General features: G+C 29.9%; 5 protein-coding genes across 12 annotated transcripts; 2 read left to right on the top strand and 3 right to left on the bottom strand.

The window, feature by feature from the left end:
• Positions 1 to 803: 803 nt before the first annotated feature.
• Positions 804 to 4,583, top strand: LOC143186093 (transmembrane protein 184C). 2 transcript variants are annotated; one of them, XM_076389508.1, is made up of 7 exons: positions 804 to 1,448; positions 2,832 to 2,868; positions 2,950 to 3,227; positions 3,325 to 3,531; positions 3,608 to 3,823; positions 3,914 to 4,248; positions 4,488 to 4,583. In XM_076389508.1, the coding sequence occupies exons 1-6, from the start codon at positions 1,201 to 1,203 to the stop codon at positions 4,200 to 4,202; spliced, it is 1,275 nt and encodes a 424-aa protein (XP_076245623.1). In that variant the 5' UTR covers positions 804 to 1,200; the 3' UTR covers positions 4,203 to 4,248; positions 4,488 to 4,583. The 2 variants fall into 2 exon arrangements, with proteins under 2 accessions (XP_076245623.1, XP_076245622.1); XM_076389507.1 differs by having other exon boundaries at positions 3,914 to 4,583.
• Positions 4,584 to 6,228: 1,645 nt separating this feature from the next.
• On the bottom strand, positions 6,229 to 13,453 carry Opa1 (Opa1 mitochondrial dynamin like GTPase). 5 transcript variants are annotated; one of them, XM_076389501.1, is made up of 18 exons: positions 13,140 to 13,453; positions 12,575 to 12,818; positions 12,371 to 12,506; positions 12,149 to 12,280; positions 10,677 to 10,721; positions 10,104 to 10,190; positions 9,863 to 10,020; positions 9,623 to 9,786; positions 9,283 to 9,547; positions 9,020 to 9,211; positions 8,740 to 8,924; positions 8,503 to 8,664; positions 8,182 to 8,369; positions 7,906 to 8,120; positions 7,570 to 7,827; positions 7,231 to 7,431; positions 6,945 to 7,149; positions 6,229 to 6,874 (listed from the first exon to the last, which is right to left on the bottom strand). In XM_076389501.1, exons 1-18 carry the CDS (start codon positions 13,166 to 13,168, stop codon positions 6,810 to 6,812), a joined length of 2,931 nt encoding a protein of 976 aa, XP_076245616.1. In that variant the 5' UTR covers positions 13,169 to 13,453; the 3' UTR covers positions 6,229 to 6,809. The 5 variants fall into 5 exon arrangements, with proteins under 5 accessions (XP_076245616.1, XP_076245617.1, XP_076245618.1 ...); XM_076389502.1 differs by having other exon boundaries at positions 12,170 to 12,280; XM_076389503.1 differs by lacking the exon at positions 10,677 to 10,721 and having other exon boundaries at positions 13,140 to 13,452.
• Positions 13,454 to 14,055: 602 nt separating this feature from the next.
• On the top strand, positions 14,056 to 15,542 carry Rpl35 (ribosomal protein L35). Its single transcript, XM_076389511.1, has 3 exons — positions 14,056 to 14,126; positions 14,581 to 14,717; positions 15,263 to 15,542. Exons 1-3 carry the CDS (start codon positions 14,124 to 14,126, stop codon positions 15,492 to 15,494), a joined length of 372 nt encoding a protein of 123 aa, XP_076245626.1. The 5' UTR covers positions 14,056 to 14,123; the 3' UTR covers positions 15,495 to 15,542.
• Positions 15,543 to 15,590: 48 nt separating this feature from the next.
• On the bottom strand, positions 15,591 to 23,800 carry Ctl5 (C-type lectin 5). Its single transcript, XM_076389509.1, has 6 exons — positions 23,660 to 23,800; positions 22,862 to 23,325; positions 18,480 to 18,584; positions 16,488 to 16,682; positions 16,182 to 16,387; positions 15,591 to 16,090 (listed from the first exon to the last, which is right to left on the bottom strand). Exons 3-6 carry the CDS (start codon positions 18,571 to 18,573, stop codon positions 15,932 to 15,934), a joined length of 654 nt encoding a protein of 217 aa, XP_076245624.1. The 5' UTR covers positions 18,574 to 18,584; positions 22,862 to 23,325; positions 23,660 to 23,800; the 3' UTR covers positions 15,591 to 15,931.
• On the bottom strand, positions 23,682 to 25,329 carry Galla-1 (cytosolic iron-sulfur assembly component galla-1). Of its 3 annotated transcripts, none has more exons than XM_076389510.1 (4): positions 25,207 to 25,329; positions 24,950 to 25,125; positions 24,305 to 24,568; positions 23,682 to 24,235 (listed from the first exon to the last, which is right to left on the bottom strand). In XM_076389510.1, the coding sequence occupies exons 2-4, from the start codon at positions 25,101 to 25,103 to the stop codon at positions 24,138 to 24,140; spliced, it is 516 nt and encodes a 171-aa protein (XP_076245625.1). In that variant the 5' UTR covers positions 25,104 to 25,125; positions 25,207 to 25,329; the 3' UTR covers positions 23,682 to 24,137. The 3 variants fall into 3 exon arrangements, 1 of the variants encoding a protein (XP_076245625.1); XR_013003007.1 differs by lacking the exon at positions 25,207 to 25,329 and having other exon boundaries at positions 23,683 to 23,955; positions 24,038 to 24,235; positions 24,950 to 25,195; XR_013003008.1 differs by lacking the exon at positions 25,207 to 25,329 and having other exon boundaries at positions 23,683 to 23,941; positions 24,038 to 24,235; positions 24,950 to 25,195.
• Positions 25,330 to 25,655: the final 326 nt, after the last annotated feature.

Raw genomic sequence — 25,655 nt, 5'->3', positions numbered from 1 at the left:
CAATTATTATTCATTCTTAGACATATATGATACCAATCCTCAATACGACTACTTTCTGTGAATCTCCAAGATTAAATAATAATAAGGAGTTTCTTGCTAGTTTTCCGAAGCAATAATATTTATAGCAATAATTTATCTAATGAAAAACGAACACTTCCGGGAAAGGAGTACCATACTTATGTTGATACACATGTATATATTGTAAAATTTCAAATTAGTATACTTACATTTACGCAATTTTTTTGCTATAAAGCAAAGTGTATTATTTTAAATAATTTGTTTTAAATCGATATATTTTTAAATTTGAGAAATCCTTATAATATTATTTTAAGTAAATGTTTACAATAATATTCAAATAATAACAAATAAAAATAACCTTTTATTCGTCAACATAAAAAATAAATGAGTGAATGTTTATTATTTAAATAATTATTTAAATAAATAATTAAATAAATAAATATATTTATATAATTATTTAAATAAATTATACATGTTTAGAGTATTTATTCTTGATTCGGATATTGAACGATTTGAGCATTAGCAAGAGCTGTAAATAAATAAATAAAGTAAATTGTCAATTACTTCTGTTGTTTCCTAATAATTTATTAGATTTATTATAATAAGTAATATAATAAATTTTCTCTTTTAAATAAATAAATAAATTTGTGAAAAATTCGAATAAATGCAATTAATACCACGGCTGATCATTGCTGATCATTGCGCGTATTAGAACTACTGAATATAGATTGTAAGCGCAAAGGTGCAAAAAGAGATTTCCCCCCTTTTGTACTGTCATCGTCAGCTGACTCGTTGGTTGATCAACGATTCAGTGTCTGGCAGGGTTGTTATGATTTTTTTTAACACGTTATTACGCGTTTGCCATGTTTACGCCTTTGCTGGAATTGTTGCATTGAGAGACGCGAAACAAGCTCATCCAACAAAAAAGTGTTTTGCTTTCTTCGTATTCGATGGGAACACCGACGTTTGGAGCGTTTAAATGCACCCATCTGTTCTGTACGTGTAACTACATTAAGGTTCACCATAACCTATAGCGAAAGGATTTATGTTCACGTGACAAAATCAAAAGCGGTTTGTCGCGCGACAAACAAATATTATTGTTTGCGCTTTGAAAAGTTCAAGTTGATTTGACTGATAAATTATGTGATACTTCGTCGGTCCGTTTCAATCTCACCAAGTGATATGGCTTCAATTTGTCGACGCTGGAGACTATGGATTTTGCCAGTTCTGACTTGCCTGTACGCACTCCTTATTGTAATTTTGGTGCCGATTTTGTTAGCTAACTCTATTAGAAATGGTTTCCAAGAGCAAGATCAAGGTGCACTTGTGGGAGGTGCATTTGTGCTGCTTGCATTACCTATTGCTTTTTATGAAATTGTTCAACACATGATATATTATACTCAACCCAGGCTGCAAAAGTATATAATAAGGTAAGTTAAGAAATTAATGTGTTGTAAAAATAATGTGCGTTCATGTTTGCAAAAATATTTTATGTTCTTCTTTTCCTGATTAGTAATGGTTGTATAAAACAATATTTTTTTGAAGTAGTCTTTTTTATAATTTAAATAAAGCTTCCTGCTTTGTGAAATAATAGCCTCTAAGAACAAGTAAAAACAGTTCTACTTTTATATTTATGAAATTCAGTTCAAATCAGAGATATATAAAAAATGTTGGTTTACAAAACACAAAATTTGTATCTAAGAAAATTAATAATCAACTAAATCCTTTCCTGTAACTACCTTGTGTATTGAATTAAATACTTTATAGTAGTATTGTCATGAATAGACTATTGTCTGTAATTATAATATAGTATACATTTTTCTTAAAACATCAAGGTCAAAGAACCTTATTGATTGATCTTTGATAAGGTAAAGGTCAAGAGTCAAACACATGTATGGATATTAATAATAGTAAATTTACTTTGTATGGTTTTCAAATTCTATACATTATCAAAGTTGATTAAAATAAATCTTTCATCGCAATATGAAAATAATAATAATATATTTTAATATTTAATAAATGTTCAAAAGGATTTTGTATTTGATCTAGTTTTTTATTGTGTACTTTGTAAGTGAAATTTATATAGCACAAGAAGAATAAAATTGTGTATTTTCAGCTGCAGTTAGAAAATAGATGAAACACTTCAAATGGAGATAATATTATGACTGATACAGCTAAACAAATCAAAGGTCACTTTCTTATTAAGTTCAGATAAAATTTCATTTGCACTTAATAATTGACAAGATTAATTGTTATTGAATGTACTTGAGATATTAATATGTATACAATGTTAAGAATTATGAATTCAAGCAAGTTTATACGTTATAAACTTATATTTGAAATTTAATAAGTAATTTTTTATGATATTAAATATAAATTAATAATTTTTATGATATCAAATGAAAACAATATTAAACTCTTAAAAAAATATTAAACTCTATTAAACTCTAAATTTATTTATATAACTTTTTAAACTATTTTTTATAGTTTTCATGTAAAAATCAATCTAATATGATTGTATATTAAATGTTCTGAAAATACACAGCTATATGAAAGTTAAATACCTGAAATAATCTATTTTTTCTTGTCTTTTAATAAAGTTTTCAACAATTTTCTTGAATGTGCAAAAATAATAAGAAAACATTAAAGTATAAGCTACAGAAGTTTTAAGAAACTATAGTAACATGTGATGCAGTACAATGATTTCATTAAATATTACAATTCGTTGTATTTGTGCATTCTTTCATTAATTTAATAGAAAAATTGAATACAATTAACAATTTCAGTTAACTAAAATTCGTTACTCATTTTAGGATATTATGGATGGTTCCAATTTATGCAGTCAATGCTGTATGTATACACCTATGTTTCTTTAAAATACATAATAAAACTTTTTTACATTTTATAATAATACCTTTTAAATTCATGCAGTGGCTTGGTTTAGTTTATCCGGAGGGTAGTATATATGTGGACAGTTTAAGAGAATGTTATGAGGCATATGTAATATACAATTTTATGATGTATTTATTGGCCTATTTGGATGCGGATCGTCAGTTAGAGCACAGACTCGAAATGTCTCCTCAAGTACATCATATGTTTCCTCTGTGTTGTTTGCCTAATTGGGAGATGGGAAGAGAATTTGTACATATGTGCAAACATGGGATATTGCAATACACTGCTGTTAGGCCTATATCAACTTTAATATCCATGTACATATTTTATATAATGAATCTTCAAAATTTGTTATAATAGTATAAGGATCTAGAATTATTTTTATTGCTAATAATGAAAACTGAATTTTTTCAGTATTTGTGAAATCAATGGAGTATATGGAGAAGGTGAATTCAGAACAGATGTAGCTTTTCCATACATGATTGCTGTAAATAACTTGTCACAATTCGTTGCCATGTACTGTTTAGTACTTTTCTATCGTGCCAATGCAGAGGCCCTAAAACCAATGAAGCCTATTGGCAAGTTTTTGTGTATCAAAGCTGTTGTCTTCTTCTCTTTCTTGTAAGTTTAAATTTATATATTGTGCAAATTTTATACGACAGATACATATTCAAACCTATTCTTTTTTATTTTATAGTCAAGGTGTAATTATTGCACTATTAGTGTACTTTGATGTCATATCAAGTATCTTTAATACAAATGACAGAGATGATATCAGAAATATATCATCGAAACTGCAGGATTTCCTAATTTGCATTGAAATGTTTTTGGCAGCTGTAGCTCACCATTACAGTTTTACCTATAAACCTTTTGTAAATTTAGCGCAAGGTCAAGCATGGTGGGATGCATTTAGGTAATCAAAAATTTAAACATTAATATTCTTTGTCTATCTACACTTGAAATACTTCCAGTTATTTAAATTCGTCTCGATTACAATTTATAGGGCCATGTGGGACGTGTCTGATGTACACAATGATATTAAAGAGCATCTAGGTGTAGTAGGATCATCACTAAGTCGCAGGATACGTGGTCGAAGTGCTTATCAGCAAGCCTGGGGAAGTGCTACAGAGCGTACGTCTCTCCTCCCAGAAGCACCAGTGGTTACAGCCAGAAGTGCACCAGCATGTTCCTTTTCCAGTTATAATACGGCAGATATTGGACAAAACGATGGTGTAGCTGGTTTTGACGTGATTCCAGACGTGCAGGATACTAGTAACGCAGTAAAAACTTAATTCTGTGGTGATAGTTTTCCCGATTTAAAGGAAACATTGACCAAAGGTTACACATTTTCTGGAATATTCTTTATCGCTAGTATAATCTTTAAACAAAGAGATCTAGTTTTGCAAACGGGCGTTCTCCCTGTAATTGTACAAATTATCACTGTTCTGTTAACGACACACATGTTTCCGGGAAACAATGCGTTAGAAATTAATCAAGGATTTGATAAACAAAGAAACGATAAAGTGTCGTTTACCTCGTCCATTTGATAATAACGCTTTTTTCCTCTTGATTTTCAGCGAAACATTGCGCTTCGTGTTACCAATGATGTACCACCAAATAATTGTATATATACATAATGTTTATACTTAGAACAATATATCGGTACAGCCCTATTTATAAAGGTGTTGCGCTATTTATTGCTGGTTTATCAACCCTAGAAGTGTACGGTAATGATCAGAGTTAGACATTATTTCTACAGAAACTCATCCATGAAAAATTTATCATACCTAGATATTAGGTATGTATCACTTAGACTGGTCTTCAGGTCAAGTAAAATTCTGTCCAATTCTGATGTTACTTACATTGTAAACAATGAGGAAGAAGAAAAAAGTGAACATTCCTGCCAAATGTACATCATTTAATTTTATATCAGTGAGATATAAAGGAATTCATGCGTACTGAAAATACTCAAATATACTAAATAAGGTTGAATAAAATTTTGAATAAAATCAGTCCTGCGTCGTTAATGCGTTACTAGATAATATAATCATATCAAGACATTTCTCATGCATAAGTGGTGTGAAATTATCACAGACTAATTTCGTGTATTTTCTCAGGTAGCCGGTAATTTTAATAAAATTGTCTCACCTTGATCAATACAATTTTTAAAATGATCCAAAGGTACTACAAATTTTCATGAAATGTATTGATATTTTATTATATCATTCGGACCAAAAATAATAGGATACATATTTTAACTCACAGTTAAGTCCTTTGTCCATCATCACAATGCAACTATAATTCAACAAAAATTATACTTTAGCTACTATTTAATTGTTTACCAACGAACATATGTTTTTACTACACATTTTGCCCATGGTAACAATTATAATTCAATACACAATTTCTATAATTGAGTACTTTTTTATATCATCTGTGCAAGTTTACTTCAAATTTTGATCAATTAACTTATTAAATTTATTATAATATGCTAATTTGTTACTTAATTACTAAAAATAATATTTATATTTCTATAAAGTAATGACATAGTCTAGAAAAGATCTAGTAGAAAAACGATAAGCGAAAGTAGTGACAGAAATTTCTGTTATTTAAATTTTTAAGTTGAAATCTATTTCCCTTTTTGAGTTCTTTTACTGTACCAATACGCGAGTATAATATTTAGATCATTTGAACTTAACAATACAAATAAACATAAAACAAATGGCATTAACGGAAAACTGATATTGCAATTGATTGATAATACCGAGTACAAATTATTTGTTATTAATTAATATTGTAATTACATTGTGATAGTAGGCAAAGAGCTTATTAGTCTTCACAGAATTTAACAATGAACTAAACAGGAAAATGTAGTTTTCCATCAGTAGACCTAGCGACTTCTACTGTCAATTAAATCTTAACGAAAAGGATATTTTTAATATGTTTCTACCATATTATATGTAAAATTATGCCTTTACGAATTATAGTTGTAAATTTCACAGTACACGAAAAAGTACTAGAATATAAATTACATATTTTAATAATCTCTGCCACTTTTATACAAACAACTTATCTTTCAAGTCAAGTAACTAGTGAACAAATCTACTAAATGTTGATGACAAATTTCTTAGAACAAATCATACAATGAAAGAAGCAATCTAACAATGTTTACATAGACTTCTATCAAGAGAAAACTAAATGCAAATTAGGATAATCTTTTTCATTTTCTTAGAACAAATATTTTATTTTGATTATCTATTGAACGATTTCAATTAAAAATGCTTTAAAATGTATCTATCTGAAAAAACACAATTTAAATACAACGACTACTTATGGTTCTACTCCTTTATTTCAATTATTTTGCTATCCATACAAAGTCTGTTCCATCCGTTATGTACGCGGAAGTATGTACACAAGGTGTAATAATTACTGCTATTTTCCTATATGTACATGATAAACGTGTGTAAGAATGAAATATATTTCTTTTTATTTCATAAAGACGCACCATTTAATGTATGCGTATATAGCTGAAGTGTTAGTATTAGAAATTTTAGATTTTTTTTGTTTCGGTACGACTGATAACTTGACATTAAGAAATATACTTGCATTTGAACAAATTTGTTACGAAAATATTGTTAAATGTATAATTAGCAGTTAATTGCAATTGTTGCGCTAGCTTTATAAATTTATTAAAAATCAAACTGCATTTATCACTTTCTGTTGTACAGTTTCTTGTAAAAATCAACGACTAGTAAATATCTGGTGTTACATCGCTCAGCAAATAAGAAAAATAAATTAATACCTAAGCATTCATACATAAGCCACCAGGGCTACTGCGTCATTTATCACACATGTACACCTCTAGTTTTTCAGTACCTGTTTTTTCCTATTCATTCCTTTCATTTTTCTTTGTTTAATGCCTGAATGAATTCCTCGAGTTTTTCTTGAATTTGCCTAACACGTTCTGCAATAAAAGATAAATATAGTTATAGTAGAAATATACTTAAATTGTATGTAACATTGAAAAAACTTACTAAGTTCCTCAGCTAACGTAACTCGTCTGCCAGTCAATAACTTTTGCTTTATTTCAGTATCTTGACTATAGTCTTCTAATACTTCTTTTATCTCTTTGTCCAATCTACGAGCTTCACGATTCATGATTTGCTGTCGGAGTGCATTGGCAGTGACCTTCAACATCTGCTGAATTCTCCAAAAAAGGACTACGTCGTTACATTCCATCTGTTAAAAAATATTTAAACTCAAGCGTCTTTCAATTATTTAATTAAGACATTTTTTAAAAGCAATTCCTGATTAATATACTTCTGCTTCATGACCAGTATGGTACAGGAAATATCCTTTTTTACAATCGTAGGCTCTTGCTAAGCTCTGTTGTAAGAAGAATCTTCTGTAAACTGGATGCCATGTTTCTCGAATAAATTCATTATCCATTTCTAAACCATTCCTCTGTAAATTCTTTCTGATTGTTGTGAGCTCATCTTGTGTGAGAGTTGGAGCATGATTCTGTTAATGTAAATAATATAAATATTTTGTAGTTTTTAAAGTTCTATTTTAGTTTAGTTCCCTTAGAGAATTTGGTCTACTAAAAAATAATGTAATACATATGATAAAATAATTAAGAGTTATATTTCTTCCTCTTACTTTGTCTGAATACAGAATCTTATCTAGCTCATTTTTCACGGCTGCTCGTTTTTGTTGCTCCTCTGTCTGACTCTGCCAATAAAGCCATCTCTCTTTTCTTCCAGGGCCAAGCATATTTCGTAGAATCTGCTCTGTGGCTTGTAATTTTTCCTTAACAGAGGTTTCTAAAAAACGTATTGCCTGATCCCAATCCCTTTTATCATTTACACTTCTATCTTCCAAAGTATTAAGTTGAAGAATACGTAACATTTCAGATGCCTAAAAATATTTTATCAATTATGAGTTCTCACTTATTTAAGTGTAAATAACAAGATACAAGTTATTGAATAAATTTACTTTTTCCTCCCAAGAATGACGTCTCATTGCTTCGTTAACGACTGCATTCTTTAAATTATCAAAAATATCATCGTGATCAGCACTCAGTCTTGCTTGGTTCATGAAATGATGAAATTCTTGTTGTAATGATTCCCAGCCACTCTCAACACTTTTAGCTGGTAACTGTTGTTCTGCCCACTGTCTCAGTTTTATATCAACAGTTGTATTAAATGTACCTACATTGTAAAAGTTATTATCATTTGTTTACAAAATATTCGATATTGTTTTGTAATTCACCTGGATTTCCACTTTGAGCAGCTGGTAAATAGATGTTCTCGAATACATGCATGCTAACTTTATCCCAAATTTTAGCCATTAACACTTCTTCCCAATGCCTTGGAGAAACTTGAGATAAATTCACGATTTCGTCTAGTATTTCGCCCCTTGCTCTCTCGAAAAGCTCATCTCTATCCAGTTCTCTTAATCTAGATAAAATTCAAGCATTGTTATTTGTTTAATTTAAACCATATATAAATTGTATATACATAGCATCAGGCTAAAATAAGTTGTGAAATAGTTTATAAACTTTTAATGAGTGTTTCTTGTTATATCGTTTACCTTGGGAAATTATTTTTCCATTCTGTTTCAAGATTAAATCTAGTTGCCTTAAATGCATCTGCCTGTTGCTCTACAGTTTCTCTCACCATTTTCCAAAAGCATTCGGCAACTGCAAGGCTCAAATTTCTCGTAGTAACTTGACCAGACATTGCTAGACCATTCCTATTTAAATTCATGAAAGTGGTTAAAAAGTAACAATTAATAATAAAATACCCAAAATTGTATATGCTTGCATACTTAAAAAGTTTCGAATTTCTAAAAAATTTTTCCTCATAATCTCTGATCGTTTGTATACTGTCATCCTGTTTTCCGCGACCAGTAACAACAGCGAAATAGCCTAATGCTTTCATAGGAAATAGTTTACCAGATAATATTTTGCGAATGCGTTCAGGATTGGTCAAGTTCTCCTCTGCTAAATCTACCTATTGATATCAATGTACTATAAAATTAATTCTGCCAAATCTTAAATTGCACACAGTAGTGTATCAAGATTAAAATAATATTCTCATTGCTATACTTTAGTTAAAACAAATATTGTTCGTTTGCCAGAAGGATCCATTTGAGCCACAAGGTCTGTAACATTACTTCTTTCGGCGTCCACGGATCCATCTTGGATACAAAGAATAATCGCATTAGGATTGCTCATGTATTGTTGAGTCATTTGTCGAATAGCATCTCGAGTATCTTCTGCCATGTCAACTGTAACTGTCTGCAAAATGTTTGTAAGTTAAACAAATACTGGATAATAATACATTTTTTTCTACTTAAATTATTACTTACACTAATTATTCCAGGCAAATCAACAAGAACCATACGTTGAAGACCTGGTCCTTTTACTGTCATTGCAATTACATCCTGACTAACTGTCTTTCCATTCTTAACACTATTCTTCATGCGTAATTCTACTTCGCGTCTGAGTTCAGCTAATTCTGATTCTTTTGTTAAATCAAATTCTCTAGAACTGTCTTTAAACTGGGCTATATGATAAGGGCCTTCACTTAAAGTCACTTTAACTGGTGCTCTTGTCATCATTTCACCACCACCTCTGAAACAGAATTATTGTGAAGGAAAATACTGTGATAATATGCTAAAATGTTAAAACTTAAATGTTTCATACTACCTTGGAAATATTCTTGCTTGAGCGATCATTTCTAATACAGACGTTTTACCAGAGCTTTGATCACCCACAACTACTACTCTTGGTAAATGATCAGCGGTAGAATAAGTACTATCATAATCACTAAGTTCATCCAAAACATCACTGTACATATCGATTAAGGATTTCTAGAAAAATTTATAATTAACAAACTGTAAGCGAAATATTGTACTAAAAAGTAAATTAAAATTGTAAATTAATTACTTTTATTTTTTTATTACTCAGTTTTTGATTGCCACGTAAGAGCATTTGTTTTCGTAGTTCTTTATTCTCTCTTTCTAATCTTTCAAGTTCACGTTGATATTTCAATTGTATTTGCATCACTTCCTCTTGCATGGCATTTAATCTCTCTTGTGACTTTTCTTTAAAATTACGTTATATCACATGTAATTGTAATTCGAAAAATTCCAAAGAAAAAGATTACAATACACTAACATGTACATACGAGCTTTCTTACGTTCCTCTTCAATATTGTCATCAACAAATGGTAGAGCAAATGCTACAGTATTGTTTATGAGTTGACCCTTTGTTTCTGTTCAAAAGAACATTCAAATTTTAATACATGGAAGTCAGTTGCAAGAAAGCTGGTAATTGATTACAATAACAATTTGCTGATAAACAAGTTGCTGGTAAACTTAATTTAGCAATTACATGAATGTTAAGCAAAATGAAATAGTCACACATATAAAAATCAGCAAAGTGTTAAAAATTAATGAAATATGAAATATGATACCTTCGATAAATTAATAATAGTTATATCATTTATTCAAGCTATGCTAAAAATAGTAATGAAAAAATAATTCTAATTATAATGATGATTATACCTATGAAAATAGAATATGAGTCCGTTCCATTCAGTATTTAAACTTCTCTAACTTAAATGAATAAAATTTTAGGTTTTGTTTAAAATAAATATATTAAAATTATTATACAATATGAATTATCCTACAATTATGTACAAAAAAATGCTGAATGGAAAGACAATGGAAAGTGGATAATTCTTTATATTTTTACACACCTGAATAAAGTTGGTTTACTATTGCAGAGATCGTGTCAAATATACCTGAACAGAACAGACCATAGTAAAATATTTCTAAATGAATATATCATAAAATAATATTCAATAAATAAGTGAGTTGTTACACCATGGATTAATCTATTAAGAATGTAATGATGCACTATATTAATACTATGACGATCGCTTAACGCTACATTGACGTCATTTTAAGTGATTTTCGAAACTAACGATCGTCAATGTGTTAATATTTATTTATTAAAATGTAACATTAGAAGGAAAAATATTTTATGGATCATGTATATGCATTGTTTATATAAACCTTTTACACTCCATTAGTACCATTACAGAGACATTTGTAATGGAAATCATAATATACTCTGAATGCAAAAAGATGAAAATGTCTTATTTTATGTAAGAATTCTTTCTTATTTTATGTAATTGTATGTATACAATTTCTCGTTCTATTTTACAATGCACGTAGTAAGATTAATATTTATTACTTCATAACTCGACCTTTTACTAATCAATATCAAGATAAAGTTACTACACATATATTAAACATGTCTGTACTTCAATCCATCTAATTTTTAATACACAAGTATCTGTGTATTATTTTATGTGTACATAGATACAAGTGTACTTAAATATATTTACTGAAGTAAGCTCTGGAACGAAAATATATCTAAATACAGGGTATACTAGAAAATGTAATTTTTGCAGGGTAAAAAACATAAAATATAAAATATTAAAATATAAAACACTTTTAGAGAATAGGCTATAAACACAAAAATGATGAAAAAAGGTCAACTACACATATGCCCGAAAATGCACAGATTTTTAGTTACACGCCATTTTATACTGCGTAAAACACTGGTTCATTTCTTGTCTGCGTGTTGTGCTATCCCCTTTAATTTCTTACTAAGCCCAGATATATTCTGATCCTGTGTAGTGCACAGTCATGGATCCTAAAGAAAGTATCACACCATACGCAATATAAAATAGCGTATAACTAAGGAACAAAATGTCTTTGAATACATGTGCACATGAATTTTTCTCATTGTCCTTGTGACTAGAATGTGACTCCCAAAAATGTCCTACGTTTTCTAATACACACTGTGTACACATGAAATAATATATGAATAGCCTTGTAACAGAAACTTCATGTATTGAACAGCAGATACGTTTAGCATGTATATATATACAGAATATATATACAGAAATATCTACAATTTAGTAATACCTAAGTAAAGCAAATATTAATCTTCACACAACCTTCATACAAAATGAATATATCAAACGTCCAATATATTAATGTATTAGTACATAAATTATCACTACAATTTAAAAATGATTGATTAAGAAAACGTCAGGCAAATCAAAGGATAAATAATATGATATATAGCAGTAACATATATTGAGATACTAAGCATGCAATGATATAAATATTAAAAAAAAAATTATATTCAACTCACTATTAGAAGAAACATCCACACCTGGAACATTCTGGTCAACTTCTGCTGCCTTGATAGCATCATCCAGTCTCTGATTAAACCACTCCCTATATTCTCTATATTTAGCTTCACCAAACTGCTTTACACGTGGATCTGTTCATATTTGTCCATTTTTATGTTCCCAACTCATGTTTTGCCTCACGTTTTCACATAATAGACACACAATTACATTTAAATACTCACCAATTTCGATTTTGTCTGCCATGTTATTTTTAACTGACATTAACATTCCACGAAAATTTTGCCACTCTTCTGTATTAGGAAGAAGATCATCCAACCACTTCATATCTGGCAAAACTTCTTTCCATTGTTCATATTTCTTCAGGAATAGAAAACATTTAAATAATTAAAAGATTTAAAGATTCAAATATATTGAATATTTCTTACTTTCTGTAATGTTACTCCTCCGCCAACAGCACCTCCCAATAGAAGATAACGAACTTTTAATGCTCCTCTTAAAATTCTTCCAATGAACATGGCATAAGCACGATTAGGATTTCCAAAGTAACGTACATGTGGAGATGACAAAAGTGGACGATATACTCTACTCATTTTGTTTGACATTAAATATCTTGTATTAATTATAGATACTGAGTATCTAGACGTTTTTGACAACAATAAAATGTTGTCCCTAAAATAAGTGTATAGCAATTGCTTAGTCTAAAAATTTGTAAATGATATAACATCTATAAATATTTATATAATATATATTTCTTATTCAAGACAACATGAAACAGGAATAATAATCATTTGTATTCACTAATGTTAATTCAAAATTCTAACATTTTTATTAACTTATTAAATGGCAAACATAACCTAAAATTTCAAAAACTTAACGTTTAAAAATTAATGCAAGTTTGTTATAAACCTTAACATAAATTATACGTCATTGAAATAATTAACTTTTTTTTCTAATTTACATGCATTTCATTGATAATTTAAGTGATCTTACCCTATTTTGCTACAAAGAATTTGTTTCATTTTCCAGGAATACTATTCGACAACGAGTTACGAAAAACAATTATTAAAATATACTTTTATAGAGATATACGTAAAATATATCAAACTAACTCTATAAAACTTTTCTAAAATTCAGTGTAACACGACAGTTTAGGTTAACAACTCATGGTCTCCTGCCTCGACCTGTTCTTGCATAAGTATGTATATCCCATGTAATATGCGTATGTATTATAAACAATAAAGGAGACACTGTTCTTCAAGAATACATGCGAAAAAGTTGTAATATTATGTATGTATTGTATGTTACATTATATATGGATCATCTATCTACTTTTAGTTCTGTACTTCGGTCAATTGTACGAAAGTAATCGCAATACAACGTATGTAGTTGAGGAACCGCAAAGCTAAGAATTGTAACAATATTCTACAATTTTACACTTGTCATGAGTTAAAACTATAGTATATTTAACATATGCAATTTAAAAACAAGCTCATTTATTATAATTATAATAAAAATTTATTTTATTTTGTTACACAGAAAAATCTATACGATATTTTTTTGAATACAGAAAATTTTCCCGCGCTTTTAGATTTAAAATTATAATTTGAAATTAATTAAAAACGACCATTAATATTACAATTATAAACGGGTTATAGTTACTGTGGATACATCGCTATAATGCATTCTATAATTTGATAATATCAAATATTTTCAGGTTTTTAATACTTTATGTTCTATCATCTGTATAAGGTAAAATGAAAGTCTACAAAATAAATCTTTAGTCTAGTAATCATTTATTTAAATAAAATTACATTTGTAAATTTATTTTTATACGCAGCAGTTTCTATATTAGTCCACTACAGGGCGCCACTTCACCAATTACATTAATCCTCAAGAGACACGAATCTATATGTATCCTTAATTCGTGTTTTTCCATCCTTGTTTCTTTTTACGTCGGAGAAGAATCGACACAAGATGGTTAGTGAAGGACACATAATCCGATTTTGTTTGAAACATCTTTATTGATAGTTCTTTGAAAATCTAATCATAACGTTTTGAGGCGTAATTTGTACTAAAATATCTATACATTTTTTTACAACACCCTACATGCAAAAAGATAACCTTTCACATAACCTCTTTTTTCCTTTCAACAAGATGTATAAGCGTTGATCAGCGTTTAAAAATTTCTACCGCATTTGCTACCTATATTGATTTGCTACCGATATAATAATTAAAATTGAATAATATTTCAGAATTTAAGATCGAAGTTTCATTTCTAATCAAAATAAACATTCCACGACAAGTATCAAAGGATGTATTCATTGACGATAACTTGAAAAAAACGTGTCATTGAATATTTAAATTTCCGAAAATAATGATTGAAATGTTTGAAAATAGAGTACAGAAGGTAGTAATGTGATTGTTATTTCAGGGTAAAGTTAAGTGTTCTGAATTGAGGACGAAAGATAAGAAGGAGCTGCTGAAGCAGCTGGAGGAGCTTAAAACGGAACTGACAAACTTACGTGTTGCTAAAGTCACAGGAGGAGCTGCTTCAAAGCTTTCCAAGATGTATGTATAAATTTTGATAATTTCCTCATGAATTTAGTATAGTAGAAACGTTACCTTAATAGTGTCATATATGTTTATTACTTCTTAAATATATTGAATGAAATACGAAATTGAAACTAATTTTAAACATTAAGATATGAATTCTTGTATTGTAAATTTAAAGTATATCCCATTATTTCATAATATAGCAGGTGGCAGTTGCCACTATAGTCAAATATGATTTATACAATTGGCAATGTATTAACACATTTGTCATTGCATTGATTACGAACAATATTAACGTCATTAAGAATAATATAAAGAAATCTATGCATTATTAAACTTTGAATTTTTCTTATTTTTAATAATACATTGGCATAAATAGATTGATTAATATTGTATCATTATAACAAAATATTTTATGATATGGTGGCACACAGATTGAAATTTTGACAAATTCTTATTAAATGTTTTCAGTTGATATAAAAAAGAAAACTTACTACAATGTATTTTAAATATTGTTTATATTCATCTAGATTAATTAAGCACTTTTGTTCTTATTTCAGCCGTGTTGTGAGGAAAGCAATAGCTAGAGTATACATTATTATGCACCAAAAACAAAAAGAAAATCTGCGTTTATTATATAAAAACAAGAAATATAAACCTTTGGATTTGAGGCCAAAGAAGACAAGGGCACTTAGGCGGGCACTGACACCTTACCAAGCCAACAAAAAGACTCCAAAAGAAATACGCAAGCGATCTGCCTTCCCTCCAAGGAAATATGCTCTAATGGTGTAAACTACGAGGTATTGATAAGGAACAAAATAAAGGTTTTTTAAAAATTCAGCACTGTGTTACTCTGTAGTATAAAAGATGTACATTTGTATTGGCAGATGCTTTTTATTTTCTATAGAAAAGAGTACAAAAATTAGATTAGACAGACAGCTTCCACTGAATAATATGTCTAATGTAATCCTTGATTGTTCAACATTTAATATTGCTTGAATTTTGCAACATACTTTCTAACATTTAAGAAAATAGTTATTAGTAATTAAATAAAGTTAATAAGAGTGAATAAAGACGATGAAAATTAATTTAAAGTTGGACAACAATGAAGAGACAATGAAAAATGAATTGAATGTATAGATTCAAAAGTTTGTACAAATATTATGTATCCAGTTAAACACGTTTAGATGTTGAACATTCAAGAGTAAGTAGAAGCTTTTAAAGGAAATTTAAAGACGTATGCCAGGATTTCTAGAGAGTACAAAGTTGAGCAGTTCATCGCTATCTTCACAGACGAATGGTTTTCGATGATGACAAGCCACATCGTGCCATTTAACACCATCATTGTAGAAATTATTTAAAATAGATAAGCAAGACTCATCATTACCCTGCAACATACAATGTTTTATCATATGTAATGAATCTCGGATCAGATTGTATTCATAGAAATATGAATATAAAAAATATCACAGTAAATACCTGAGCCGCTTCACGATTGTCTGGTTGCGGCTGTCCATATCCACCAGTATTGCTCCAGTCACCAGAGTTGCGCTGTGTAGTAGGACCTATTTTAGCACCTGAACCTGACCAAAACCATCCATTAATGTTCTGTGGTTGAAGATCTGGTCTGTCACAACCATTGAAGTTGCATTTACGTCCTGACGTCCAGATGTATCTAACATTTCCTATTTATAATCCAATTTTTATATAATAATTTGTCATTCCTTTTAATTCATAGATATATCGTAGTAAATTCTATAATAGGGAGGTTTTATTTTAGTGTACCTCGAGCGAGTCTCTGTTTAATAAACTCGTTTTCTTGCGGTGTTTCAAGAGAAACTGCATCCATACAATGTCTTCTGCAAATGTTACGGGCATCAAGCCAGTCTACTTCAAGGCTTCTAGTTGGTTGATGCTCCCAACTGAAAAAATACGAATGTGCTACACCTCTGGCATCTCTATATGTAGCATGTCTTACTCCTGAAAAGAGATTAAATTTGGTTTTTTATTTTTATAAAGAAAACAATTGAAAAAGTTTAATTTCTATTATTACATTATTGTTCTCATATGTTATAGTATTCGGTTACACGAAGGGGAAAATTTAAAAGATGATTCTAAACTCAAAACAAGATGAAAATTAAGAATAACAAAATTCCATTTATGCCTTTATTTGTTAACTATAAGTGTTTAAAAAATAGAAATGGCTATCGTAACCACAGACGTAAGAAAGCTCTCGCTTCGCACAGCGGCGCAGTCTACAATGCGATGTATATATACATATACAGGGTGTTTCTGAACATGCAGAATACTTTTGAAAAGTAGGTAAAGTTCTAAATACGAAGAAAATGACAAAAATTCATGTGTATACATGCCCAGAAACGCTAACTTTCTTATAAATTTATTTGCTTGTTACTTGCATTTAACTATTCAACCTTTTGAGAGATCTTATTTAAAATAAAAAATTCTTATTTAACCGACTTATACATTTTTAGCGAAATATCTTGAGTAAAATTAAAGCAGTTTTAAATATTAAAAAGTTCTATTATTCTGTAAGTGAAACATTCTTCAAAATTTGTGAAATTTATCGTTTAGCTTGAAGTAGAAAGTGATGAGATTATTTGTCTAATAAAAATTATTTTTTTTTTTACATCATATATATGGCTTAAGTAAAGATATCTTAATCTATAAAAATTCTAATACCTTCTATGGATACAGCATTAAAAATCATCTCACAGAAAAACTATTACAAAATATCTAACGACTTTTCTAAAATTCAACAGTATTTAATATTTAAAAATTCGCAAGACAAATCAAATAAATCAGTAATTTTTATAACTTATAAATCAGAAAATAATGAATACTTTTACAAAAATTGTAATATTAATTTATTTTGATATTTATAATGGACTATTATTTTTTGTCTTAAATTCTGTCATTTAGTCGCGCTGTACGATTTTAGTAACTATGTATAATCATTGCCATTCATGGCTTGTTCCGTGTCACAAACTTCATACAGATAATAATTTAATTTACCGAATTTCAAGCGGGCTTTATCAATTTTCAAACTCGTATAAGTGACAATCGATAACTCAAATGCAGTGTTGTTACTTTTAATTTCTATCTTACTTTGATGTCTAAAATTAGTCATGAAGGGTTCCGCACATGATCAATAATACGAACAATTTGATTTGATAAAAATATTGTCAATCGGCTTTGATTTTTTTGAGACCGCACATCATTAGTATTATTAACAATATACATATCGCGCAGATGTGATAAAAGTGACAAAACTCAGGAAATTTGATTTACAAATTACGATCATAAAACAGTTTAATATAAGATATATTTTGGTAACATACTTTATTGAGTTGTGTCTATTAATTGTAAGTTTTGTCAGTTGCCTTTAAGGCAACAAGAGTGGATCTGAAAATTAAACGCCTACATGAATCGTGTGACTATCGATTCATTCAATAGAAGAAATAATTGAACGCAATTGTAAATATTGATTTTAGATATTGAATTTCAAGTTCCAAACGGTCAATATTATTTTTAATATCTCATCATTACTAGTATTGATGCTTGGGTCACAAAAACCAAAAGTTCATGAATATTCAATCTCATTCTTTCCAAATCTACCAGACATGATCAGAATATTGTCAATGTCGAAAAGTACTGACAATATTATTGATCGTGTGTGGGCTTTTTTTAGATTTTCCCTCTCTGTAGCCGAACATCCTGTACAACATTTGAAGAATTTCCATAATTAATAGTACTTACGATTAGCACAACTACGTGGGTCAGGAAGAGCAAGTCGACGTTGAGCGTCTACTACAACGACAGCAAGAAGTGCTATCAACCACAACGTCTTCATGTTTTTTGATTCTGAAAAAAGAAAAATGAAATGTTTGATTTTTAACATAGTTTAATATTTGAATAAAAAAATATAAGTAAATTGAAAAATTTTTCGTGCAGTAAAAATATTTTTCAATATTTAAAGCATTCATTTAAAAAATATAGAAAGTTTCTAAAGCAGCATCTTCAAGCTAACTAATAATGATTCATTGCGTAATTTCAATTTCTTTAACAGGAAGCATTTAGTCAGATGAAAATTATTTTCCGTCCTGAATCTCTAGTAGGTAAAAGTTTCCTGGGAACGAATCTTTGTCGAGGGTGAAAGGAGACTTTTCAGGAGTAAATTATAATTCGAGAAGGAAAGGAGATGCTTCTCCATGCATCACTGTCACGCCGCTGACGACAAGGAAAAATGCTTAGAGATTTTGCAACAGACATTCGTCCTTTTTTTGTAATGTGCTGTTAATTTTCCTCGTAGCTCTGTGAGGCTCCATGGGCTTGCAACTTTCTAAATCGTCTTCACGACACCCGCAGACGACTCTGTAATTAATAGCCGGAGCGCGTCTTTGAATGCGAATCATGATTACAATCACTATTAGTAATACAGTAGTTTCCAGCGCATTGACAGTACAATAACCGTAACAGTTAAAACGAGATATTAACAATCTGTGTTATCTAGAATATGGAATTTGTCAAAATAAATTAATAATATAATAAATACATAAAAACTATTCTCGACTATAAGCTACTAATTTTATTTTTTGCCATTTGTTATCGTAAAATAACAAAATAAAGGATCGGATCTCACCAACAACTTTTAAGTATTGCAAGAATTATAAAATAATATCAATACTAGGTACTCTCTAATAAAAATGAAGTAATTCTCATATATCTAAAATGTAATGGCTATACGTTATACTGATTATGTGCTTTCTAACTACATATTTAGGTAATAAAGGTTCAACCGTATTATACTTTCTGTGTTTATAAGCCATTGAATAATTATAATCTGCCTTTGGAATTCCACGGAGTTACAAAATTAATGAAATACTACTCTTAGCACAGCTTTCGCTAAAAATCAACGGTCATTTACCCGTACAACTACAAATGCACAACTACAGCAACCACAGAAATAACAACAAAATAATTGAAATTCTTTGTTGTAGAAATCGAACGTAAAGTTTGGATAATTTGTAACTACCGTTAAGAAAAATTAGTACAATGTGCAATTTGGTTGAAATAATACTGTAATAATGGAATTCAATTATTGCCTGACGTAACATTCATCCACTGGAAACATGTACCTATTCGTTCCGCCATCAGTGACCACAAATCTAATCAACTGCCAAATAAATTAAATTTTTAAGTACATGATTTCTTTTTTTAATAAATATGAGACATATTGTATGAGTGGAACGGAAGTTGAAATTAAATTTATAGCTCAAAATAAGTAAAAAATTAATCCGTTTATTCAAAACAATTTATGAGAAATATTTAAAGGTCTTTATATTTGCTAATTTAAAATGGAAAGTCAAATAACATATATTGTATACAATTTACGAGGAAGGTGTTAGTAGGATTTCTAAATTGGCTCTCGACCGGATGTGGATTTCGACAATCATGTTAACAAAATCTCTTATACATGCATTGTGTAATAATTACTGTCCAGACGTGAGGAGAACTAAAGTTAGGTTGTTGTGTGATATATGTCTAAACATTGTACAAACATTGTACTCTGAACAAAGTATTTGTCAAATATCTAAAGTAGAAATTTAGAAAATACCTGATATTCCTATTTTCAATCTTCCTCAGATACTAGAGAGAAAAGAATAAAATATAACAATAAATTAATTAAATATTTTACTACAATATAAACTATTCAACTATATTTCGTTATATATGTGCCCTACTTGGAAGTGATATTCTATTCTCACGCATTCTGCGGGTTTTACATACTTTTTCGCACTATCGTAAATATTGTCCCTAGCTTTAGGGTTAAAACATTTACAATGGTGTAGAAAAAGAGGGATAAATAGTGGCTTTATTTTGTATCCGTATGTGTGCTCGTGGAACCGTTATCTGGCCGGCTTTATATCGTCCGGTTACACAGTTGGCTGTATGTTCTGAGCCTCTCTTAACGGCTCCTCGTCTGCCAGTGAGTCCATTGCATACGAGGAGGTCTCGTGGTATTCGGGACGAGTACATACATCAATATAAAAACGAGTAGGATAGTGCCCAATGCATTCAATGAAAAAATCGGTGTCGGTTTATTTTCGACTTTCGCTCGATCCAGATTAATTGACGATTGTCGTCTTTTCTACGTGTTTGATTTTTGTACCGCTTCATGAGCGTGTCTTCATTAAAATATGAATATAATACGTGCTATGCTATGATAAGTATATTTGGAATTGATTCTGAAGAATCACTGTCAAAGAACTGGGAAGTATCTACATTCGTGTAGTAATCATCTCTATTCAAATACGTGCTTGACATGTGGGTCACTGGTAGCACCTGCTGACTTAAAAATTGACTATCTCTTGAAATATGTGGGTCTGTTTAACATTCAGTATTAAAAGAAGGTAAATAAAAAATGGTAAAGACTCCTTTAAAAAATTTACCATTATTAGAGTGCATTCTAATATTTAAAGCTCAGTTTGAAACTATTTGTATCAACTTTTTTTGTTAATAATACATTTAAAAGTGAAATGCTAAAAGTTTAATTTAATTGTTTTAATTTACTGTTGGTATCCATACATGAGAATTATTTTTGACATTTAAAAGAAGCCTTAGTTAGTATTTGAATACCCTAAAAAAAATTCAGAGAATTTGTCCTACTTCGATGAGTGTCCTCTCGAAAAGAACACGTAACTTTTCAACTCACGTTCACCCGAACTTTTACTCAAACACCGTGACATATACGATAAGGAAGAAGATTTCTCCTTAATTCCAATTGCAAAGCGATTTGCAATTAGAACTACGCAAAAGAAAAGCAAGTTTGTTCCTTTTTTCCCTTTTACAGAAGCATCTCGTAAGATCGAGTCGTAATAAATTCTCACTCAAAGTATGTAGTACTGTACTTCTGTGTGTGTGTGTGTGTGTTACAAGTTGCATCGTTGCGTACGACTTGTACCGATCTTACGCAAGGAAAGCACCTTCGCGAAGATAAACCTATTCGCCACTCTCGCGAATCGAAGAGAAAGTGAGTGATCTTCAAAACAAGCGTGTTTAGTTTAAAAAACTTGGTTCGAGGAACTTACAGCACAAAAGGTGCTGCAATTCTGTATAATACTAGCTTTCAAAAAATAAAGTAAAGATAACGAGGAAGAAAATCCATTCATGGTTTTTTGACATTATTATTTTAGGTGGGTACATGTATTATGTATTATACATAGATAGTGAACGTATTCTATTTACTAGTTAATGAAAAAGATACTGCAATTAGAAGATTTCTTCGCTAAACTTCTTGAATATGGAAAGCGTGAGAACTGTGAGACTAATTCTCAGAGTGCGAATTTAGTAAAGCGTTCTAGAATCTCGAGATGCATCTACAAAAAATAGTGAAAGATGTAATTGAGCGTAAATCATTAATTAAAAGTTATTTGATGTTCGTTGTTAATTAGGGAAGTGTCAATTACCTGCTCTTTTGTTTGCTAAAACAAAGACTTTAATTAAATACCGGAACAAAATATAAAATTAACTTGAACAAGTTTTCTCTTTTTTCGTATATTTAATGTACCTTTTTGTATAATAGAATCAAAATATGAGTTATTGTTAAAAATACGTTTAAAATTACAATGATAATACATAACAGTTTTTAATTAACAAATCGAAGTTTTTGTAAAGAAAAACTAAAGAAGTAAATTAAATATAATATTATTAAGGACATTGTTTTTCACAAATTATTTATACGTTAAAACATATAATAATATTAAAAATTCACTTAAAGGTATTATATTTCAATTAATAAGAACTTTTTATTATGATTAAAGATTGTACCAAAACTATTTGAAAAAATATTAATAGTAACATTACGTTTAAAACATCATACAAAATTTCAAGCACTGTAATATAAAAAAAAATAATTTCATTTTTTTTTCATATTTGTGAACATCGAGGAAAATAAAGGTGCAATCATGCGCAGATTCGAAAGATGAAAATGGCGCGCAGATGCAAATGAAACGCGCGAAAACGTCTAGTAGGAAAAGAGAATTAGCAAAGAGAAAGCTTCGGAGAGTCACAGTGCGGGTCATGCGACATGATCATTCAATCATGAGGTCGCTGCTTTCGATTTCTCCGGGTTTACTTACCTAGAGAAGCTTCCCTAAGTTTTACTGAACGCTTGCTACTCTTCGAAGATTGTCAAATCGAGATAGCGACGGTAGAAGAAAATGGACAGCAAAAACTTAATTCGTTGCCTCTAATAATAGTCTCTAGTGGGTCTTGATGTTTTAGATGGTCCAAAGACGCAAGCTTGTCCACGACTTGTCGATCGCGACGAGAAAGAAGAATGAACTGCGGTGTACGAACAGGCAACCGGTATATAGCCGGCCCACATTCCCTTCTGGCTCGAGTAACCCAGATTCTTCCCACCCGAGCGTGTCTGGAGAACATCTTCGGGGGCCTGAAGGGGGCCCTGGATAATTCCCAGCGTGCCCCGGCACCTCTCACTGATCGTCCCCCTCACCCGTTACCGATGAGCTTCCTCGAAGTCTTCGTCTTTCGGTGCTAGAATTCGTTTTTCTCGCACTGGTATCTGAGATTGTGATTGATTCTGAAAAAGGAATTGTTCTTTCAACTTAAATACAATCACCCTATATAAACTTACAATAGAAGGAATAATATATTGTATCCGTATATTTATAATACTACTTTTATTTAGTAAACACTTTAATTATACTTCATGTATTAACGAAATCAGTAACATTTTTTTCAATAGCATTAATAGGAAATAATTATACACAGAAAAGAAATCTAAATATTTATCTGTGAAATAGTAAAATATAATAGCCTAGGATCAGGAATAAATTACAGAAAAATATTTAAGTTATTCATAATTTATTTATAATTAAATATAATTTACATGGAAATAATAAACATTATTTTACCTTTACAAATAAATTTTATGTAAACTCATACAATATTAACATACACTATTACATATGTATTACTCAATGTTTAAAATATCATTGTAATAAAAATGTACTTATAGGTTCCTGAAAATGTATTTTCAAAATTCTCTTAAACATTAGATATTGTTCCATTAGAACTCCATACATCAGTTATGTGCAATCACACTCTGTATTTTAAGCACCATTCTCTTTAATAGAAGAAAAGTGTTTCATTTCCTTGAAAATAGACACTTGATCTTTCACTCATCTTCTGTAGTGCTGAATGGTAATACCTTTAAAAGTTATGTACATTCTCTTTTTTATCAAACTAGGAATAGTTTGTTCTTAAAAATTTGTCTTAAGCTATAACAATACCGTTTGCAGCAGTTTTCAGTATTTCAGTGAGTTGTTTCAATTATTATGTATCAAATATCAAATGAACAAAAAATCATACACCACAAAAAAATTTAGCATATCACTCTTCTTCTTGAATACATTTTTCTACTAGCTCTTTCAAATTAGGATTTTCCATGGCAGCTGCAATTCGCTCTTTATCATTTATCTGTTTATTTACTGAAACATAATACATTTAATTAATGCAATAAAATATTTGATTCATGTTTTGTAATAGATTATACATACTTTCTTCTTCTGTAGAGTGTGTACCCTTTTTGATATATATATCTAATTTAAAAAGCGCTACTAAATGACGTTCTAATTTGACCCTGATACAAAGACCAATTAACGTGGCTAATGAACAGTGAGGTACGGTAGGATTAAATTCTATGCGTATCACGGTTACTCCTCTAGGAGTTTGTTTGGAAATTTCAACGCAGTCCTCATATACAATGTCCAACTGTTCTAACGTTTGTGGTTTCTCAGGATCTTTGATCGTTCTGAGCAAGTCTATAATAATTTGAATCCTTGTAAGCTTCAATCAAAGTGCTACAGTAATGAATTAATTCAGGGATATTATATACTTTGTAAATAATTTTATAAATAAAAAATAAGTTTAGTAAGTCCAAATGCTGAATATGTGCAGTACGAGACTATACCAGGTTGTAGCAAATTATATGTGAACTTCATATTTCCAAAATAAATCTTAAATTCGCTTGCTCAATGAAACAATTATAAAATGTGTAATTAACATATTTAAATCACTTGCTTCATAAATAAGTTTGATCAGCAGATGACAAATGACTCGATGATAAGTTTTTGATTAATCAAGATTTGTTGATACACAATTCTGTCTTTAAGGTCTTCAATCAGTTTTCAGTGTGAACTTGCCATAAACAGATTCCTTGAGTTCGGTGTCGGATCGTAAAAGCAAAGCTCGGTTTTTCGCGTCCAGATAATCTTCTGTAACCTCCATTTCGTCCCCTGTTGGCAAACCGTCTCTTATCTTCCTCCCGATTGAAATTTTTCGTAAAAATGATAGCATTCTCGCCCCGTTCCCCCCTCGTCTGTGTAGTAATCAACGATATAAACGATACATCATTTACAATTTTGTTTATGTTATGGCTGGCAATTTCAAAGAACTTAACCTCTAGAAACCACTTGAAATGGAACGCATGATAATCTGCGTCACCGTGGCGCGTAAGTTCATTGTCGAGAAACTTTTCTAGTCGTTTTGTATATCTTATCATTAGATTAAAATTTTTAAAGCGTCATTCTTCTGGGGTTTGAATTGTACTATTGAATGTTGTAAATAAATATACAAGTGTATGTATGTACATAATGTTATTTTATGATTACAAAGGTGGTTCCCTAATCTGAAAATGAGACAAAAATTGTATATATTGGCGAAAGATGAAATTTATCAGCGTGTACAATAAGGTAGATTAATTTGTAATTACAAATTACTGTTACTGCGCGCTATCTATGAACGTTTGTTGTAACTAGAGTTAGAAAAACAAATTGCTTAGTGTCAACTAAATTTGCTCGAAATGAAAAGCTAATTATTAAATTACATAAATACCTACATACAGTCGTT

This window comes from Calliopsis andreniformis, chromosome 12 (genome assembly GCF_051401765.1).
Source record: "Calliopsis andreniformis isolate RMS-2024a chromosome 12, iyCalAndr_principal, whole genome shotgun sequence".
NCBI classification, from domain to species: domain Eukaryota; kingdom Metazoa; phylum Arthropoda; class Insecta; order Hymenoptera; family Andrenidae; genus Calliopsis; species Calliopsis andreniformis.
Note: the sequence above shows the minus strand (reverse complement) of the source record. Positions and strands in the feature narration are given on the sequence as shown.

Coding starts and splice junctions, on each gene's coding strand:
- Ctl5 (XM_076389509.1), bottom strand. CDS start 18,573: ATGAAGACGTTGTGGTTGATAGCACTTCTTGCTGTCGTTGTAGTAGAC. Junction 16,388..16,487: donor TAAACAGAGACTCGCTCGAG/GTACACTAAAAT, acceptor GATTATAAATAG/GAAATGTTAGATACATCTGG. Junction 16,091..16,181: donor ACAATCGTGAAGCGGCTCAG/GTATTTACTGTG, acceptor TGTATGTTGCAG/GGTAATGATGAGTCTTGCTT.
- Galla-1 (XM_076389510.1), bottom strand. CDS start 25,103: ATGCTATCATTTTTACGAAAAATTTCAATCGGGAGGAAGATAAGAGAC. Junction 24,569..24,949: donor ACTCAAGGAATCTGTTTATG/GCAAGTTCACAC, acceptor AAATTATTATAG/ACTTGCTCAGAACGATCAAA. Junction 24,236..24,304: donor ACACTCTACAGAAGAAGAAA/GTATGTATAATC, acceptor ATTATGTTTCAG/TAAATAAACAGATAAATGAT.
- LOC143186093 (XM_076389508.1), top strand. CDS start 1,201: ATGGCTTCAATTTGTCGACGCTGGAGACTATGGATTTTGCCAGTTCTG. Junction 1,449..2,831: donor CTGCAAAAGTATATAATAAG/GTAAGTTAAGAA, acceptor TACTCATTTTAG/GATATTATGGATGGTTCCAA. Junction 3,824..3,913: donor GCATGGTGGGATGCATTTAG/GTAATCAAAAAT, acceptor TACAATTTATAG/GGCCATGTGGGACGTGTCTG.
- Rpl35 (XM_076389511.1), top strand. Junction 14,718..15,262: donor GCTTCAAAGCTTTCCAAGAT/GTATGTATAAAT, acceptor TTCTTATTTCAG/CCGTGTTGTGAGGAAAGCAA.
- Opa1 (XM_076389501.1), bottom strand. CDS start 13,168: ATGAAACAAATTCTTTGTAGCAAAATAGG. Junction 8,370..8,502: donor TGGAAAAATAATTTCCCAAG/GTAAACGATATA, acceptor AATTTTATCTAG/ATTAAGAGAACTGGATAGAG. Junction 7,828..7,905: donor GTCATTCTTGGGAGGAAAAA/GTAAATTTATTC, acceptor AAATATTTTTAG/GCATCTGAAATGTTACGTAT.